The sequence below is a fragment of the Narcine bancroftii genome, chromosome 2 (assembly GCF_036971445.1).
Source record: "Narcine bancroftii isolate sNarBan1 chromosome 2, sNarBan1.hap1, whole genome shotgun sequence".
NCBI classification, from domain to species: Eukaryota; Metazoa; Chordata; class Chondrichthyes; order Torpediniformes; family Narcinidae; genus Narcine; species Narcine bancroftii.
Window position 1 is genome coordinate 371,435,100 of NC_091470.1, and position 18,993 is coordinate 371,454,092.

At 43.2% G+C, this 18,993-nt stretch overlaps 1 protein-coding gene across 1 annotated transcript in view; it reads left to right on the top strand.

The window, feature by feature from the left end:
• Positions 1 to 10,838: 10,838 nt before the first annotated feature.
• Positions 10,839 to 18,993, top strand: part of npc1 (Niemann-Pick disease, type C1) — a 74,547-nt gene continuing 66,392 nt past the window's right edge. Inside the window, exons 1-5 of the mRNA XM_069922609.1 lie at positions 10,839 to 11,010; positions 13,611 to 13,742; positions 14,380 to 14,486; positions 16,327 to 16,487; positions 18,280 to 18,447. Of these exons, the coding sequence (XP_069778710.1) occupies positions 10,945 to 11,010; positions 13,611 to 13,742; positions 14,380 to 14,486; positions 16,327 to 16,487; positions 18,280 to 18,447 (634 nt within the window). The 5' untranslated portion in view covers positions 10,839 to 10,944. The remainder of the gene's footprint in view (positions 11,011 to 13,610; positions 13,743 to 14,379; positions 14,487 to 16,326; positions 16,488 to 18,279; positions 18,448 to 18,993) is intronic.

Sequence of the window (18,993 nt, forward strand, 5' to 3'; positions counted from 1 at the left end):
GATTTTTTTATATTATTAAAGTTATCTAAAATGTCAATTTTTTGGGCTAATAAGTCATGTGTCTTCTTAATCTCCTTATCTCTATCTTCCAATTTTTCTCTCAACTCATTTACCTCCATTCCCATGCCTATCACTCTGTTCTACTTCATCACTTCTCTTTCTCATTTCTGCCATAGCCCACTCCATTCTTTGTATTTTTACATTTGTCTCTTGCATGTTTTTTTTTAATAGTACTGAACTCAGCCATTATGGTTTCTATTAGAATCTTTATTTGACTGTCAAAGTATTCCTTATCTACCATCTGTGTCTGTTTTTTACCTTGTATTTTTTCTTGTATATCTTTATCTTCCTCTTGATCTTCTTTCTCTTGCTCCATTTTTTTGGCTCTGTGTTGATCTTGCTTCCATCATTGTCTTCTCCACGGCTTCTCCCATTACCGAATCAGCATCTTGATGTCGGCTTCCATTCCCTTCGGCGTCTTTTTTAGAATGTGTATCGCGCATGCTGTGGTGGTACACCACTGGCCTACTGCAGGGGGCAACCTCTGTACCTGCAGAAGAGTAAGGGGGACAGGACTACATCTGGCCAGTCAACCTGAATGGATCAAGCCCCACCCGGTCGGGTGTCAATCACCCTCCGGGATATAAGCCTGCGCCGGCGGCCTCTGAAGTCTCTCTCAGAGTTACTGCAGCTACAGCCAGCCTGGCTCTGTGGAACTCTTTGTGGATTAAAGCCTGTTGTGTGTGTCTGATTCTGTCTAATAGTGAACCCCCCATGCACAACTCCTCATGCATGTGCACTGGCATTTCTTCTTCAGGCTCCTCAAGTCAAAGTTCTCGACCGCCCCGGGGGATGTCACCACCGAGCTGCCCACTTACCGGCTTCACAGCTTAGGCCATCCACTTTGGGAGAGCTCCCTGTTCACAGACTCTGGTAAGGCCTTCCTCTTTTTTTTCCCCAGTGAATTCTTCATCTCTTCTTTGCTTACTGTTGCAGTCTTTTCCTTCTTTGGAACCATCCTCAGCTTCTTCTTATATTTTTTATCTCACAACTTTTTTTATGTTTTACTTCTCTGCCTTGTTTTTCTACCTTTTTTTTCAACTTTCTCTGTGGAGGGCTGGTTTTCCCTAACCAGCTAGCTATCCATCACATGACCACCTCTCTATTGGAACAATTAATAATGGACACTGGAGACCTCTAGCTTTCTTCAGTAAACACTTGCGGCCACCTGAACTAAAATACAGCACATCTGACAGAGAACTGCTGGCGCTGTACCTGGCCATAAGACATTTTTGTTACTTCCTGGAAGGAAGAAAACTCAAAATGTTGACTGACCACAAACCACCAACTTATGGTTTCAGGAAGATCTTGAACCCTTGGTTGGCCAGACAACAACGTTACCTTTCTTGTAACTCAGAATTTACCACGGACATTGAACATATTGCTGGCAAGGTGAATGCTGTGGCAGATGCACTGTCACGTTCAAACATATCAGTGTCCACACCACTTCTCCAGGCATCGATTACAAAGCCCTGGTTGAGGCACAATACTCAGATCCCGACATTGCAGCCTACAGAACGGCTATCACTGGCCTCCGTATCGATGACGTTCCCTTCGGTACAGGGAATATAACTTTACTCTGCTCACCTCGACTGGTAAGCCCCTTCCCATTATCCCCCCTATGTGGAGGAGGTAGATATTCGAATGCACAACTTAGCCCATCCTGCCATCAAGATCACGGTTAAGATGGTGGCCAACCGTTACATCTGGCACTGCCTTCATAAACAGGACACTAATTGGGCCAGAACATGCCCACAGTGCCAAACTTCAAAAGTCCAGAGAGCAGGTTTATCCATGTTCACATTGATATAGTGGGACTCTTACCCGTCTCCCGAGACATTTGTTACTTACTCACTACCCCAGATGGTCAGAAGCTGTTTCCCTATCTGAAATATCTACCGAAACAAGTGCCAGGGCACTCCTCAACACTTGGGTGGCACGTTTCGGGATCCCTGAGAACCTTACCTCAGACCAGGGAGCCCAGTTCACCTCCAATCTTTGGGCAGCCCTAGCAACAGCACTTGGGACACAGCTACACCACACTACAGCCTACCACCCCCAGGCGAATGAGCTAGTAGAACAGTTCTAAAATTTAGAATTATAGGACCAGAGGTGGGTCAAGTTCCCACTTCTGCTCATCAGCTTGTAGCCTTTACTACACTGCTGGCCAGAAGAGCCATTTTATTTAAATGAAAAGATCCTAATTCACCTACTTTGATGCAATGCCACTCTCAAGTTATGTCGTGTTTAAGTTTAGAAAAAAATTAGAAGTTGCATATTTATACCTCTTGTAAGTTTGAAGAGACTTGGCGTCCTTTTATAAACTATTTTTGTATGAGTTAATCTGTATTTTGACTTCACCTTCCAGACTGTCTTGGATTTCTTTTGTTTTTTTTTTATTGGCAAGGACCAGATAAATAATTTGTATTGATCTGTTGTAGAGAACACTCCGTTTAAGCTGCCCAGTCTTTTTTTGTTGTTGTTTCTTTCTTGTTTATTTTGGTAGGTTAGATAGGGTTTTAATAATTTTTTTCCTCTTTTTTTGAATATTCCAAATTGAGGAGAAAAGGACAATATTGTTCAATATGTTATAATGTTATGTTGTATTATGAATTGCAATATATTGATGTTTCTGTTTTTAACTATTCGATTCTGGATTCTATTCTCCTCGTGTCTTGTTTACTTATATGTTCAATAAAAAGAATGGGAAAAAAAGAAAGGAAGTTGGGTCTAACTTCAAGACAATTATCTGGTCATTTTAACACTGAACTGATTGTATAACCATGGCCTGAATTTATAAATCACCACAGTGACCAGACTTTGGAGGCACCTTATTGGTTCTGAAGCACTTTGGAACATTCTGAAAGGGAAGTAAAAAGGCACCAGTTGACTCTAAGTCTTTATGTTTTTGGAGAAGGTAGAAAAATTTGGCAGAAGTAAGAAAGTTAGTTCAGCTATCCTCCTTTACTAAAGTTAGCTGTTGGAAAAAGGATGTGGATGGCACAGAAGATTGAGGTAGCTTGTAGCCAGACAGTAGTAGAAAAGTGTTTGCATATGTTTATTGGGAACAATTATCCTGAATCCTCAGAGGTCCATAAGAGTGGCAGAGAGGATCGCTGGAGTCTCCCTCCCACCCCCTATTAAAGTGATCTACTGAAGTCTTTGTCTGAAGAGGGCACACAAAATAGTTGAGGACCCCTACCACCCCATCTTTCCACACAGCATCTTTCAGCTACTCTTGTCAGGAAAGAAATACAGGAGTATTAGAGCCAGAACCACCAGGCTGAGAAATAGTTCCTTCCCACAGTCAGTAAGACTGCTGAATGACTGAATGGACTGCTCGTACTAACCCTCGGAGACTCTACTACTTAGTAAAGAATAGTTATTTATTTTTATATATGCATATTTGTCCCTCATATGTATAGCTTGTACATGTGTTATGTCTGGCTGTGTGTTTGCATGTTTTTGCACCGAGAACCAAAGAACGCAGATTCATTGGGTTATACTCGTGCAATCAGACGATAACAAACTTGATCTTAAAATAGTTCTAGAACAAAATACACAAAAACAAGGGTTTAGAATATGAAGTAAAACACAAAAATCTATAGAAACCATGGTTGAAGTAAAACACAATGCTGAAGAAACTCCGCAGGTCAAACAGTGTCCTTTATATAGAAAAGATAAAAATACATAACCGACATTTCGGGCTTGAGCCCTACATCAAGGCATGTACAGAATATATAGAACATATAGAATATTAAACTTGTTACTGTATGTAATTGACATGAATAGCAAGGATTCAAAGGAGAGGGAGAATGAGACAGGTGGCCAAAGAATGGGGTGAAGTAGTGTAGGTGGGACTCAGCTCTGCTCTACACTCACATAACATTTCTGTGTCCACCCAAAGTGTGCAGTGAAATGCCAGAGTCAGAGACTAGGGTTTTACAACATGGAAACAGACCCTTCAGCCCAACTCATCCATGCTGTCCAGGTTGTCTACCTGAGCTAGTCCTATTTGCCTGCATTTGGCCCACATCCACCCAAACTTTTCTAATCCTTACTCCTGTTTAGATGTCTTCTGAACATTGTAATTGTACCTGTTTTTACCAGTTCCTCTGCAGCTTGTTCCACATACTCACCATGTATGTGGATTGATCTACTGCTTATGTCCCTTTTATATCTTTCTCCTTTCTCCTGAAATCTAGATTCCCCTGTTTACCTGATCTATGCCCTCATCATTTCATAATCCTCTATAAGGTCATCCGTAGGCTCCTACGTTCCTGGGAGAAAAATCCTAGCCTTTCCACCTTCTCCTTATAATTAAAGCCACCCAATCCTGAAAACATCCTTGACTACAGCTCAGCCTTCGATACCATTATTCCCTCAGTACTGGTCAAGAAGCTACAAACTCTAGGCTTCTGTTACATCCCCTCCCCACCCCCTCAACCTCTACAACTGGATCCTTGACTTTCTCATTGGAAGACCACAGTCAGCGCGAATTAGAAACAACATCTCCTCCTCACTGATCATCAACACAGGCACCCCCCCCACCCCCCCCAAAGGATGTGTGCTTAGCCTAGTGCTCTATTCATTATATACTCATGACTGTGTGGCCAGGCACAATTCCAAGGCCATCTCCAAGTTTGCTGACGACACCACAGTTGTCAGCAGAATCACAAACAGCAAGGAGGAAGTGTCCAGGAGGGAGATCAGCTCATTGAATGGTGTAAAGACAACAACCTTGCGTTCAACATCAGCAAAACCAAGGAGATGATTGTGGGCTTCAGGAGAAAGTCAGGAGAACACAACCTAGTCCTCATTGAGGGGTGAGAAGTAGAGAGTATCAAGAACTTCAAATTCCTGGGTGTCAACATCTCCAAGGATCTGTCCTGGAGCCTTCATGTCGATGCAATCATGAAGAAGGCTCGCCAGCGACTAGACTTTTGAGGTATTCGAGGAGATTCGGTACGTCACTGAAGACTCATACAAACTTCTACAGGTGGACCGTGGAGAACATTCTGGCTGATTGCATCACCATCAAGTTAAGAGGTGCCTATGCTCATAACAAGAAAAAACTCCAGAGGGTTGTTAACTCGGTCTGCGGCATCACAGGCACCAGTCTTCACTCCATTAAGGATATCTACAAGAGGCGGTGTCTTAAAAAAGCAGCCTCTATCCTCAAGGACCCCCATCACCCAGGCCTTGCCCTTTTCACTTTTCATGCACTATTAATTATACTTTTTTTAAGGTAATGGCATTAGATGGTCACTATGATGATGTTGTAAAACCACAAATTTCATAACAATAAATTCTGATTCGGAACCCTTTCCATCTTAATGATATCCCTCCGACTGCAGGCTGACCAGAACTGTGCACAATACGTCAAGTGTGGTCTCACTAATGTCTTGAACAGTTGTAATGTGACATCCCCACCTCTGTACTCATTGCTCTTGCTCATGAAGGCAGCCATGCCAAACAGCTCCTTCACCACGGTCATGGGACTATGTGGCGTACCAATGCTGTGGCCATTGCACTCTGTCTGCTGTATATGCTTGGTCCATTGGCAAGTTCATGTTTATTACAATCCAATTTAATTTAATTTGGACATACAGCATGGTAACAGGCCCTTTTGGTCCAGGGCCCATGCCCCCCAATTACACCCAATCAACCTACATCCCTGGTATGTTTTGAATGGTGGTAGAAAACGAGGTAACCTGGAGGAAACCCACACAGACGTGACAAGGATGTACAAGCACCGTGCAGATAGCGTAGGACCTGAGCCCGGATCATTGACGCTCTAATAGTGTTATGCTAACCGCTACGCTAACCGTGCGACTCAAGTACAAGCACAAGCCATTGAAACGGTGGTCCTCGGTGCAAAAACATTCAAACACACATCCAGACAAATGATACATATACATACTGTATACAAAATGAAATAAATGGTTCTTTTAATAAATAGAAGAGTCTCAGACGGTTTGTATGAGCAAAGTTTATTCAGTCATTCAGCATTCTCACTGACTTTGAGAAGATGTTTCTCAATCTGGTGGTTCTGGCTCCGGTATCTCTTACCTGATGGGAGTAGCTGTGTGCAGGGTGGTCAGGGTGCAAGGAGGTGCAAGCTGACAGGAGACAAGCCTCTCTGCTGCATGGACTTCCTTAAAGTTGCCTTTCAGGCTCCTTTGCTCCAGGGAAAGAATTCCCAGCCTATCAAATCTTATTGATTCTAGTCGGGACATTGCACATGTGGTTTAATGCTGTTTGTCCTGGGGAAGTGAGCTTTTGCTGAACAGTTATGCTGTTATCTGCATTAGGTCTGCAATAAAAAGCAAACACTGTTTCAAGCATGCTAAGATAGCAAGCACATGACTAATTTACTGGTTTGCTTGATTTCAACATTAGGCTCAAACAATATTTCAACAGGCCAAAAAAGGGCAGAATATAGTACAGGCATGAAACACATTAAGATCAGTATAACTGGTTCTAACTCCTAACATTTGTCAGAAAGATGGCATTGTGGAGTTAAAACACCACCAGGAATCCTTCTGGGCTTTCCACCCAGTATCTAAGCACCTATTCTAAACAATTAAGCGCAGATTGTCGGCACCAACCACCCCCACCATTCCCACACCCTACCCCCCTGCCCTCAATCCTTGCTGTTTGTTATATACATTAACAATTTGGATCTGAATATTCAAGAGGTGATGAGTAAACTTGCAGATGACAGGAAAATTAGTGCGTGAATCGGCTGCAAGATGATAGTGGACAGTTGGTAAGTTGGACAGAGCAGTATAAATTGGAATTTCATCTTGATAAGTGTGAGGTGATGCACTTTGGAAGGACTAATATGGCAAAGGTGTCCATCCACAATAAAAGGTAGGGCCTTTGGAATTTTTGTCACCACCTCATCAAATACAGAGTCAACTGCTAGAGAAACTCAGTGGGTCAACCAGCAGGATCTGAATCAGAATTTATTGTTATGAACAAGTCATGAAATTCGTTGTCTCGCGGCAGCGTCACAGGGCAAATATTCATATAAACAACCTTACAAAAATAAATAAAAATAGAGAACACAAAGTAAAAGTAAGGAAGAATATAGTTCATTTGGGGAAGAAGCTGTCGTTGTGCTCCTTAGCACTTGCCTGTACCTTTTTCCTGATGGTTGCATGGCCTGGATGGTGAAGGTCCTTAAGGATAGAGGCTTCTTTTTTAAGACACTACCTCTTATAGATGTCCTCGATGGAGAGAAATCTGGTGCCCGTGATGTCGCAGGCCGAGTTAAAAGCCCTCTTGAGTTTTCTCTTGTCATGAGCATTGGCACCTCTCTATCAGACCATGATGCCACAATGCTCTCCACAGTACACCTGTGGAAGTTTTTGAGAGTCTTCGGTGATATACCCGATCTCCTCAAATATCTCACAAAGTATAGCTGCTGGCCAGTCTTCTTCATGATTGCGTTGACATGGAGGCTCCAGGACAGATCCTTGGTGAGGTTGACACCCAGGAATTTAAAGTTATTGGCCCGCTCCACTACTGAGCCCTCAATGAGGAATAGGTCGTGTTCTCCTGACTTCCTCCTGAAGTCCACAATCATCTCCTTAGTTTTGCTAACACTGAGCACAAGGTTGTTCACGGGTCACCACTCAAGGAGCTGATCTATTTCCTTCTGTATGTTTCCTCATTCTGTTTCTGATTCTGCCGACAACAGTCGTGCCATCAGCAAACTTGTATAGTATTGAAATTGTGCCTGGCCTCACAATCATAGGAGGATGAGTCGAGCAGTGGGCTAAGCACGCATCCTTCAGGTGCACCTGTGTTGATAATCAGTGAGGAGGAGACGTTGGTTCCAATTCATACTGACTGTAGTCTTCTGATGAGGAAGACAAGGATCTAGTTATGGAGGGGGGTGGGATGCACAGGCCCTGGGTTTGGAGCTTCTTGATCAGCACTGAGGGAATAATGGTGTTGAAGGCTGAAATGTAGTCTATGAAGAGCAGCTGTATATGAGTTGCTGTATTCAAGATGAGCATACATGGAAAGCAAAAGGCAGTCACTGTTTTGTGTCTGAGCCTTTCTTTAGGGCCGAAAATCAGGCAGACGCCTGATTGGTGGGGAGGGTGAGAAAATTTACGTTCTTGGGAGTTACTATCTCAGAGAATCTTTCCTGAAACGAACACACTAAAAATATTGTGAAGAAAGCACGTCTGCGCCTCAACTTCTTCAGGAATTTGTGAAAGTGTGTTATGATGCCAGAAATCCTGGCCATTTTCTACAGAGGTGTGGTGGAAAGTGTGCTGACTGACTGCATCACAGTCTTGTTTGGGAACACCAATACCCCTGAATGTAAAGCCCTCCAAAAGGTAGTTGACAAAGCCCAGGACATCACAGACAAAACCCTCCCCCTTATCGAGAATATCTACAGGGAATGCTGCCGTCGGAGAGCTGCAGCGATCATCAAAGACCCTCACCACCCAGTACATGCTCTATTCTCGCTGCTGCATCAGGAAAGAGGAATAGGTGCCACGAGACCCGCACTACCAGGTTCGGGTACAGCTGCTCCCCCTCCACCATCAGACTCCTCAACAACAAAGTTAATCAGGGTTTAATCATTAGAAATTTATTGATTTTTAAAAATTCTCTCTTTTTTTACACTACCAATGTGGTAATTCTGCCTCCCCCGCAGAAAAAGAATCTCAGGGTTGTATGTGATGTCATGTATGCACTTTGACAATAAATCTAAAATATGAAAGGGAGAGGAGCACTGGCAAGCAGGTGATAGGTGGATACTGATAGGTGGATACTGACAGAGGTGATAAGGAGAAGGGACAGAAGGTTGAGAAAGATAACCCTATGATAGAAGGGAAGGGAAGGGGGCTGGAAGCTGGAGGAATCAAAGAATAAGGGAAAGCGAGAAACCGGGAGAGGGCGTGAACAGAAAATCGAGGTTGATATGATTGTCATCTAGTTGGAGACCACAGAAACAGAATATAAGGTGTTCCTTCAGTTTCCAGGTGGCCTCAACTTGGCAGTACGAGGCTGTGGACAAAGCTGATGCTGTGGCGATGGAGTGCGGAATTGAAGTGATTGGTCATTGGGAGGTCCTTGCTATTGCTGCGGACAGAGGGAAGATGTTCAATGAAGTGATCTCCCAGACTGTGACTAGTCTCCCTGATGTAGAGGGCACTGCATTGGGAACACTGGATGCAGTAAATGACCCCTGCAGATTCATGGGTGAAGTGTTGCTTCCCTTGCAAAAACTGTTTGGGGCCTCAAATGGTGGTGAGAGAAAATGTGTAGTACTCAGGCTCAAAACACCGACTGCCTTTTGCTTTCTATGGATGCTGCGTGACCTGCTGAGTTTCTCAAGCACATTTGTGTACTGACCTGCACCCTCATGCTCTGTAAATTGTGCTCTGCTATTTTATAGAGCTGTTATTCTTGCTATTGAGGCAAGTCTGACAGATGAAGAAAGTCTGGATAGATTTGGATTCTACTTCATGGAATAAGAGGAGATCCCATTGATTGTACAGTATAAAATTCTGACAGGTTAGATGCAGGAAAAATATTCCTGATTTTGAAGAAGTCCAAAACAAGGGTCACAGTCTAAAGAGAAGAAGGAAGTCATTTAGGACTGAGATTTTTAATTTGATTTTAATTTAGAGCACGGTACAGCCCATGAGCCCGTGCCACCTAAATAAACCCAACTGACCTACAAACACCAGTGCATTTTCAACGGTGGGAGGAAACCAGAGCACCCAGAGGTAACCCATACAAGCTCCTTACAGACAGCACGGGATTCAAACTCCAGTCTCGATTACTGCCACTGTAACAAGGATGCGTTAACCGCTAAGCTAACTGTGCCGTCCCATCATGAGATGAAGTGTAACTTCTTCACTCTAGAGTTGTGAACTTGTGGAATTCCCTGCTCTATAGACAGTTGTTGAGGCTGGTACATTAGATTATTGAGAAGAGAGTTGGATGTGGCCCTTAAGGCTAAGGCAGTGGTTCTCACCTACAACTTTGAATTTTAATTTAGACATATAGCACAGTTACAGGCCATTTTGGCCCACAAAATCGTGCTGCCAAATTAACCTACACCCCCCCCCCCCCCCCCAGTATGTACTTGTGAGCTGAAACGGCCTGTTACTATGCTGTATGTCTAAATTAACCCACCCCTGATCAAGGACAAGTGCTGGTAAATGGAATAAATGCAAATTGGCTCATGGTTAGCCCAACATGGTGGGCCGAATGGCCTGTTTCTGCGCTGTATGGCTCGATGAATGTGACTGTTTGAGCAGCTAGGGGTTTATTTTTGCTTTTGGACGTTTATTCTTCTTTTTAAAATATTTTTAGTGAGTTTAACATATGAAGAAATGTTCTATATAAATATAGAATTGACAATTACATAATAATTCACTTGTCTCCAAGTCAGCGCGCACAATGAGAAAAGTAGATCAAACTACATCAGTAATTGCTTATAGGACATTAAAAAATATTTAATTGAAATGTTTGATGCAACAATGTTAAACCCATTTGTTGCCGTATAAAATAAAGGAAAAATCTGCGGTGAATCATGATTAGGGAAGAGGCGGGAACGCTAGGCTTGATTGGCAGGTGCGATGCCCAATGGCTGCCACCTTCGCTGGTGGTGTCATTGTAGTTAGCCAATCACAGAGACACTGGGAAACTCCTCGCTCGGGGAGCGGGAGGGAGGAGCCACGAGCGACGTGATGCGTCAGGAGGCGGGTCTCGGCCGGATGCAACCAATGAGGAGACGGGTTTACCTTGATTGACGTAATCAGGCTTTCCAGCTATAAAAGCCGGTGAGCGGCGGCCCTCTCGAACTGACAGTGATGCAAAGCGGGTTCGGCGGCGGCGGCAGGAATGAAGGGTCCGAGGGTCACCGCCGCGCTGATGTTGTTGGCGACGCTGAAGCTCCCCGACTGTGGGGTGAGTGGCGCGAGCGCGCGGCCCCCGCGCTCCCCACTTCTCGGGCGGAAGTGAGCCCCGCGCGGCCTTGAGCTCGAGGTCACCTGCCGCTCCGGGCGGGCGCGGTGGGGGGGTGGGGGGGCACTGGTGGGAGATGCCATGACTGGGTGGGGGAAATGTCCGTTATACCCCCCCCCCCAACCCCCGACCTCCGACCTCCGGTGGAGGCGCTGACGGGTGCATGACGTCAGCCGCGCACCCTCGCGGCGGCGGGCGGGCGGGCGGGCCGGGAGCCCACGTGACTCGGCCGCGGCCACTGCGCCTGCGCCCTCCCCACCTGGTGCATTCACTGCCTCTGAGGGATGACTCCATGCAGCCCTGAGTGGTTAAGGTGGGGAGTCTATTCACAACCAGCTCTTTCAAGTGAAATGGGTGCAAACACCACCACAAGATCAGCAGATTCAGAGTTTGTTAGGAGGAGTGGGATCCCTGGACCCTTGGCTATGCATTAATTTGGTTTAATTCTGACAGGTTAGATGCAGGAAAAATATTCCTGATTTTGAAGAAGTCCAAAACAAGGGTCACAGTCTAAAGAGAAGAAGGAAGTCATTTAGGACTGAGATTTTTAATTTGATTTTAATTGAGAGCACGGTACAGCCCATGAGCCCGTGCCACCTAAATAAACCCAACTGACCTACAAACACCAGTGCATTTTCAACGGTGGGAGGAAACCAGAGCATCTAAATGGATGGGAAAGGCAATAGCACACTCAGTAAAACCTGGAAACAGCATCTCCTTGCTGACCACTGACAGAGGTGGACCTCCGGATGGTGTGCTTAGCCCACACCCTTGACTGCCCAAGCCACAGTTCCAGTGCTGTCTACGCATTTGCCGATGACACTGGCTGTCTCTGAATCGAAGTCAGTGTTGACACCCACAGCCTTGCGCTCAGTGCTGGCAAAATCGAGGAGATGACGGTGGACTTCAGGATCAAGCCCGAAGAAAATGGTTCAATCCTTATTGAGGGCTCAGTCGTGCAGAGGGTCAAGAACTCGATTCCTGGGTTTCAACATCTATGAGCTGTCCTGGAGCCTCCGTGTTGATGCACTCACGAAGAAGGATTTTTTTTTTTTAAATTGCCTTGCGGAGAGAAGCTGAAGGAAAGTACTCTACCTGGAAGTCTGTGACCAGAGGAGTGCTGCAAGGATCTGTTCTGGACCCACTGCTCTGTGATTTTTATAGTTCACCCAGATAAAGAAGTGGATTAGTAAGTTTGCGGGTGATACAAAAGTTGGAGTTGTGGATGGAGCTGTAGGGTGTAGACAAAAAGGTATAGACAGATTGCAGAGTAGGGTGAAAACAGATGGAGTTCAAGCTGGATGAATGTGAGGTGATGCATTTTGTAAGAACAAACCAGAAGGTTGAGTACTGTTAGGTCTGCTTTGTTCATGAATGAGTGAGACAAACACCAGGCTGAGTCGAAATCAGGGTTCTTTGTTCTTTATTACCGGATTGTAACACTTGCGACCAACCATGTTAGTCGGAGAATGCATTCTGCCGTTATCAGCAAAATGGTGATTTTTTTATACCCTTGGATATGTGCTTAGAACATCATCATATCATTACTTGTCCAATGACTAAAACTGTTGCTATCCTTTCCCTGCTAGCTTCCTGCCTCTCAATCCATCAATGTCTCTCTTATCTTGTAAGTACAAGGATGCATTCACATCTTGTTACAGCCCTGTACATTCCCATCTCATGATGTTTTACCTAACAGGAGTACAAGGACACCTCCCCTTCTTGTTACTGCCCTGTACAGGGTAACTCCCTACACATTCCCATCTCATGATGTTTTACCTTACAGTACAGGGTTAATGGTCAGTTACTTAACTGTGGAAGATCAAGGGGACCTTGTGGTTCAAATCCATACATTGCTCAAGTTTGCCATGCAGGTTAATAGGATAGTTAAGAAGGCCTATGAGACGTTGGGCTTCATTAATTGTTGTGCCTTCCTGACAAGTGAGGATCGTGTGGTTTTCTGAGAGAGAGAAAATGAATTCAATTCTACAGTTCCGTAGTAGCAGCTGGGACTAGAACATGGCAAGCTTGTGGAAAACCCCATTTTGAAACTGGGTTGTGAGTTGACCTTGCCCTGTCCATGGATGAGTCGAAAGAGAGCTGTGTCTTTGTGGGAAATGGTGGGGCAATAATATGGTTAGTAACTGAATTCTAGCTTGAAATACAGACAACCTGGGTATTAGTAAAATGGCTACCTCGCTGATGTAGAGGAGGCCAGTGAATGTAGTAGATTAAGGTTTTAAAGGACATCCAGGTTTACAGGCTGCATATTGGCTTTGTCCATTCCTCTCTACACAACTCTTTGCTCTGTCCAAACTCCCCTGAAACCCACTGTGGTAACATGTTCCACATTACTGGTAACCTGGGTTCTCTGAAGGAAGTGAGAACTGGGGGAATGGCTGCCAGGTTTCCCATTGTACTCGGGGTGGTTTACTGTGTACATGCTGAAAATTACCCAAACTTTTAAAAATTCTTTTGATAAGAACTACTGTTGTTTTTTTTTGCATTTTTACACTTGCATACCATAACTTTTCCTCCTTCAGATATCTGCACAAAATGCAACGTGCGTTTGGTATGGAGAATGTGGGACAGATAAAACCACCCACAAGAGATACAACTGCCAATACGATGGCCCACCAAAACCATTACCTAAAGAAGGATATGAACTTATTCAAGTAAGCTATGGTGCTGTGTCTAAATTTTTAAAAAATTTAAAATTCAAGTGATTGCCCTCTTTCTTGAACTCTGTTCTCCAGATATTTTTAGACCAAATACAATATCTTGACTATATTCATTTTTATAGAAAACCCATTTTACACAGATTGGCATGATTTACAAGTTGGCTGTTTCATGGCTGCTAATTTGCCAGTTAATGGAGAAACCACTTTTAAACAAAACGTTTAGAGTTCTGTATATTTTAGTATTTTAATTAACATTGCCCCACCCTTTCAAATTGTATAATATCCTCACTGGGGTGTCCTGTACTTGGTCTTATGATGAGACTTTTCCCTCAGCTGTTCAATTCCCAATTTTATTTGCATCTTTTAACCCTTTTGTTATATAATCTTTAGATTTACTCCTTGAAAATTTCTTTTGCCTTGGTACCATATATATATGCTGTTGTGTAGGACCTAAAGCCACTGTCACCTCAGTCTGCATGGGCTTGTTCTGTGCTGTCTGACACCTATTTCTGAAATTGGATTATGGAAGTTCTTTAATGTTGAAGAAAATATTTCACTCATCAAAGCCAAAACCTGTCTATAACAAGTACCTGGGGGCTGGAGTATATTCATCTTTTTTTGTTCCTTGCAGGAATTGTGTCCAAATTATCTCTTTGGAAATGTTGATCTCTGCTGTGATGTTCAACAGCTGCGCACTCTTAAAGATAATACACAGTTGCCACTTCAGTTCTTGTCCAGGTAACCTTATTTTGTTCTAAATAAATAAATGTGAACTCAATGTTTAAGTGAACCGATATAACAATTACAGTATGGAAACAGGCCATCTCAGCCCCTCTCGTCTGCACCGATTTAAGTGAACTACTCTAGTCCCACCTACCTGCTCCCTCTTCATAACCCACCAGTCTCCTCCCATCCATTCACTCATCCAACCTTCTTAAATGACAAAATTGACCCTGCTGCAACCACCTCTTCCGGAAGGTCATTCCACTCAGCCACCCCTCTCTGAGTGAAGAAGCTCCCTCTTGTGTTACCTCTGAAGTTTTGCCCCCAACCCAAACTGTGAGCTTGATTGGATTGGAAAATATGTAATCATTCTGCAGGCCTATTTCACAGTCCAGAGTATTGAGGGAGCCAGAACAAGTTGAAGGGCAAGTTCAAGGGTCCTTTTTTGTGTAATACAATAAAAAGTAACATAATATGCTTCAACTTTAATCTGTCATAAGGCAAACTAAAGAGTTGCTGTGAGCCTTGCCTGGTACCCATAACAATAGGTGAAAGAGAAGCAAAAGAGTCGCTGAGTGCCCATGGATTTGTCTCCAGCATGCCCACGGCCTCTGTAGCCGCACAGACTCCTGTTCGATTCCTCAGCAACCAGAGCTCCAGATCCAAACCTCCGATATGATCTGGGGCTTTTAGCATCTGAAGCCCCCTTCAGGAGCTGTTCTTGCCCTCATCACCCTCTTAAACCCTGGTTCCTCTGATCCAGTCGCCCAGTGGGAGATGGGGAAGGGGGTAAGGGTTGTGAAATCTGAGCTGTGTTCACCACCTTCAACTTCCAGTTTTGGGCGCAGCAGGTCCATTGCCCCTGTGGAAGATGAGGGATGCGGTGTGCTTGGCCTTCTAAGGAAGGAGAGGCTATGTGCAGGTTGAACATTGTGTTGATGTGGTTGTTCCAAGATATGTCTTTCACTGGATAATTTTGCCTTTCCCATCCATTTAGAGCAGTGGTAAAAGTTCTTCTCTCCTTGCTATTCTTCTAACCAGATAGTTCTTGAGTACGAGTAGAGACGGGTCCATCCTCATTTCCTGTTCTTGGATCACTCTGCTTTGGTTTCCTCCCACCTTTCAAAATGTGCTGGATTTGTCGTTTAATTGGGTGGTGTGGGCTGTAAGGGCCTGTTACCGTGCTTCATGTCCAAGTTTAAATTTAAAAATAAATATTCATATCTAATTTGTACTGCAGCCCACCTCCAGAACTCTACACTCTGTGTTTCAAAACAAGCATATAGCTTTTCGAATGGTCCTGTCTTTGTCAAAGAATGGAATCGTACAGGTTACATAAACTAAGCTCTAATCCATTAAATTAGGGTGCTTTTAAGGTTTGAGAATACTTTGGTGGTCCAGAAGGACAATATAGTCCTTGTTGAGCTGACATTTTGTTCATACCTTGATGAAGGACTCAAATCTGAAATGTTGGTTATTTATCTTTGCCCTATAAAAGTACACTTTGACCTGCTTGAATTTCTCCAGCATTGTTTTTAATTCAACCACAGTGTCAAAAGTCTTTCGTGTTTAACTCTGAAATCTAGGGAAAGGTGTCATAACAGCAAGGATATGAAAGGCTAGAAAGTGAAGAAAGCAAACATGATTTTGAGATCCATTCGCTTGTATAAGTGAATGGTGGAACAGCCTGGAAGGATGTAGCTTGCTCTTCAACGTCTGGTGACCAAGTTGCTTGATGGATTATATTGCTATAGAGATTTGTACTTGGCTGATTGAATAGGTGTACGAAAGAAATCTGGCAAGTTGAGCACTTGCTCTCTTTGAGATGTAACCGGTTTTAACTTGTATCTTGCAGGTGCCCCTCATGCTTTCACAACTTCATGACGTTTTACTGTGAGCTGACTTGCAGTCCTGTTCAGAGCTTGTTTCTTAATGCCACAAAGTTTGAACCATATGTTCAAAGTCAAATGAGCATTACAGAAGTGGAATATTACATTGGGTCACACTTTGCAAATGGTGAGAATTTTATTTGGTGTAACAGTGGTGGACAAACTGTTGGAAGTTTATCGAATGCCTTGTTGAAATCCATATAAACAATGTCTACACCTTTGCCCTTGACAACCTTGGTCACATCTTCAAAAAAAACCTCAAATCAGATTTGAGACACTGTCAAGTTGGTGTAGCAGTTAGCACCAGTGATTGGGACTGGGACTCAAATCCCAGTTTGTAAGGAGCTTGTACGTCCTCCCTGTTGTCTGAGTCGGGTTTTCTCTGGGGGGTCTCCAGATTCCTTCCACATTCAAAACATACTGTGATTTGTAGGTCATTTGGGTATAATTGGGTGGCAAGGGATCATACATAAATCATTTTTGTCTTGTCTGATTCTCATGTCCATTTCCCATCTTGCTGAGCAGAATGTGCTGATGCACATTTCAGACCCTTCTGTCCATAATATTGAGCCTATCTCTATAAATCTCAAAAAAAACTATTTTCCCTACCTCACAACTGTCTTTCTTGCATCTATGTCCCTATCCAAGTCTTTTAAATTACCCTGTTATTACCAGCTTCCACCACCACCCCTGGCAATTCATTCCAGACTTTTTTTTAAAAACTTACAATGTCTCCCCTAAACTTCCCTTTGCTTTGTACAGATGTCCTCTGGTATTGTGGTATTGTTGAACTGGAATCTTGGTGATTCAAGTAGGATTCCCACAACTTCAGGATGTGTTAAATACTGCTGCATGTAAAACTAACGAAGGTGCTCAACTTCAGATTTGGCTGTAACTGTGTTCAGTGGTGCTGGAATGGGTATGAAATGGAATAATGTACCCTGCTACTCTGGGTGGGTAGAACATTAGTGCACTGGAACAGGCTCTTCGGCCCACTGATGCTAACCATATAACTAATGCCATTTGCTGTCACATCTGTCCCTCTCTTCCCTGCCTGTTAATGTGTCTAATGCTTAAAAATCAATTTTGTATTTGGGTTCATGCCATGCATGTTATTCTCAACATGGGGGCCACAGCACATTTAAGTAAAAACCTTGTTTTCTTTTCTCCTTGTGTAACAAATATTTATTTGGCAGAAATAAGGAAGAAACCAAAACTTAACTGCTTCAGAGTAGGGGCTCATAAACTTTGACAAGTGTCCTGGGGTTCATGGCCAAAAAAAGTTGAGAATGGCTGACCTCGAGGATTGCTCTGTTGCCTTTGTAATGCATCACCAAGGCAAACCAAGCACTTGGGTGGTGGCTTAAATATGAATCATGGTGTGATCTACATCTGCATTTGAATACATTACTGGATGAAGTGCAATTGCAAGCTTTTTTTTTCCCCTCTGAGCATTTATGGTAATAATGGCATGTGTCCTTGGGGCTTTGCTATTGCCAAAGCTATGGTCAAAAAAGTTATCCATCCCATTCCTTGTTGCACAGGAAGCCTGAAGATGTGCACTCAACCTTACAAAAACTGCTTCATCACCTCACCATCAGATTTGTGAACTGACAACCTATGGACACTACCTCATTTTTTTTTTCTTTGTACCAATTATTTATTTTGTTTAAATCTTGTATTTGTGAAATAGTAATTTTTGCACCTTGTTCTGCACAAGACAACTAATTCCATGACCGGCTTGTGACAATAAACCTGATTCTGATTCACACTTCCTGTGGGTTTGAAGTCAGGAATCCAAATGTGTCATTACAAGAATTTAAGTTTCCTTCGAAAATGGATAAGTTGCCATTTCAACACTAAATCCTAAGACTAGCCAGTACTGACCAAGATGCTGATGTTTGTGTGTCTTTGTTCAGCCATGTTTCAAGCCTGCAAAGATGTTCAGTCTCCCTCAAGTAATGAAAAAGCTCTGGGGCTACTTTGTGGCAAAGATGCAAAAGATTGCAATGCAACGAACTGGATTCAGTACATGTGTACTACAAAGAATGCTCAGACTCCCTTCAACATTATCCCCATTTTTGGTGGTAAGCTAATTTTAATTTTGCATAATATGCTCTTAAGACATTATTTTAATTTAGTTCTTGTTAAGAACCGAGGAAAATGCAAGGACTTCCTGCACGAGTGACTATTTTTCAGGAAAAATGCATGGCTTGAATACGTACTGATGTTTTTTAAAACTTTTCAAGCACTATAATTTTTATTTTTGATAGAAATATTGGAAGATGGTTATAATATGAATGTTTGCTCTGTGATGGTGCCTCAAAACTCTGAATTTCTTAACAATGAATTCTGATTCTCATTCATCCTGAGCAACGCCATTGCTGTTTTATGCATTATTTAAACAGCTATAACAAGTAAAGCCCGACCAAGGCACTCCACTGGCTGAATATTTGCTCCCATCTTCACTCAAAGGTTTGTTACTTCAGAGAACATTTACTTCTACTATTTTAAACTTTTATTTCCATTTTTCGTTATTCTTATTCATTTTAATTTATTTATTTCCCTTTTGTTTTGCTGGTTGCTTGAATTTCAGATAACAATGTTGTGCTAACCTTGTGTATTTGTGTAAT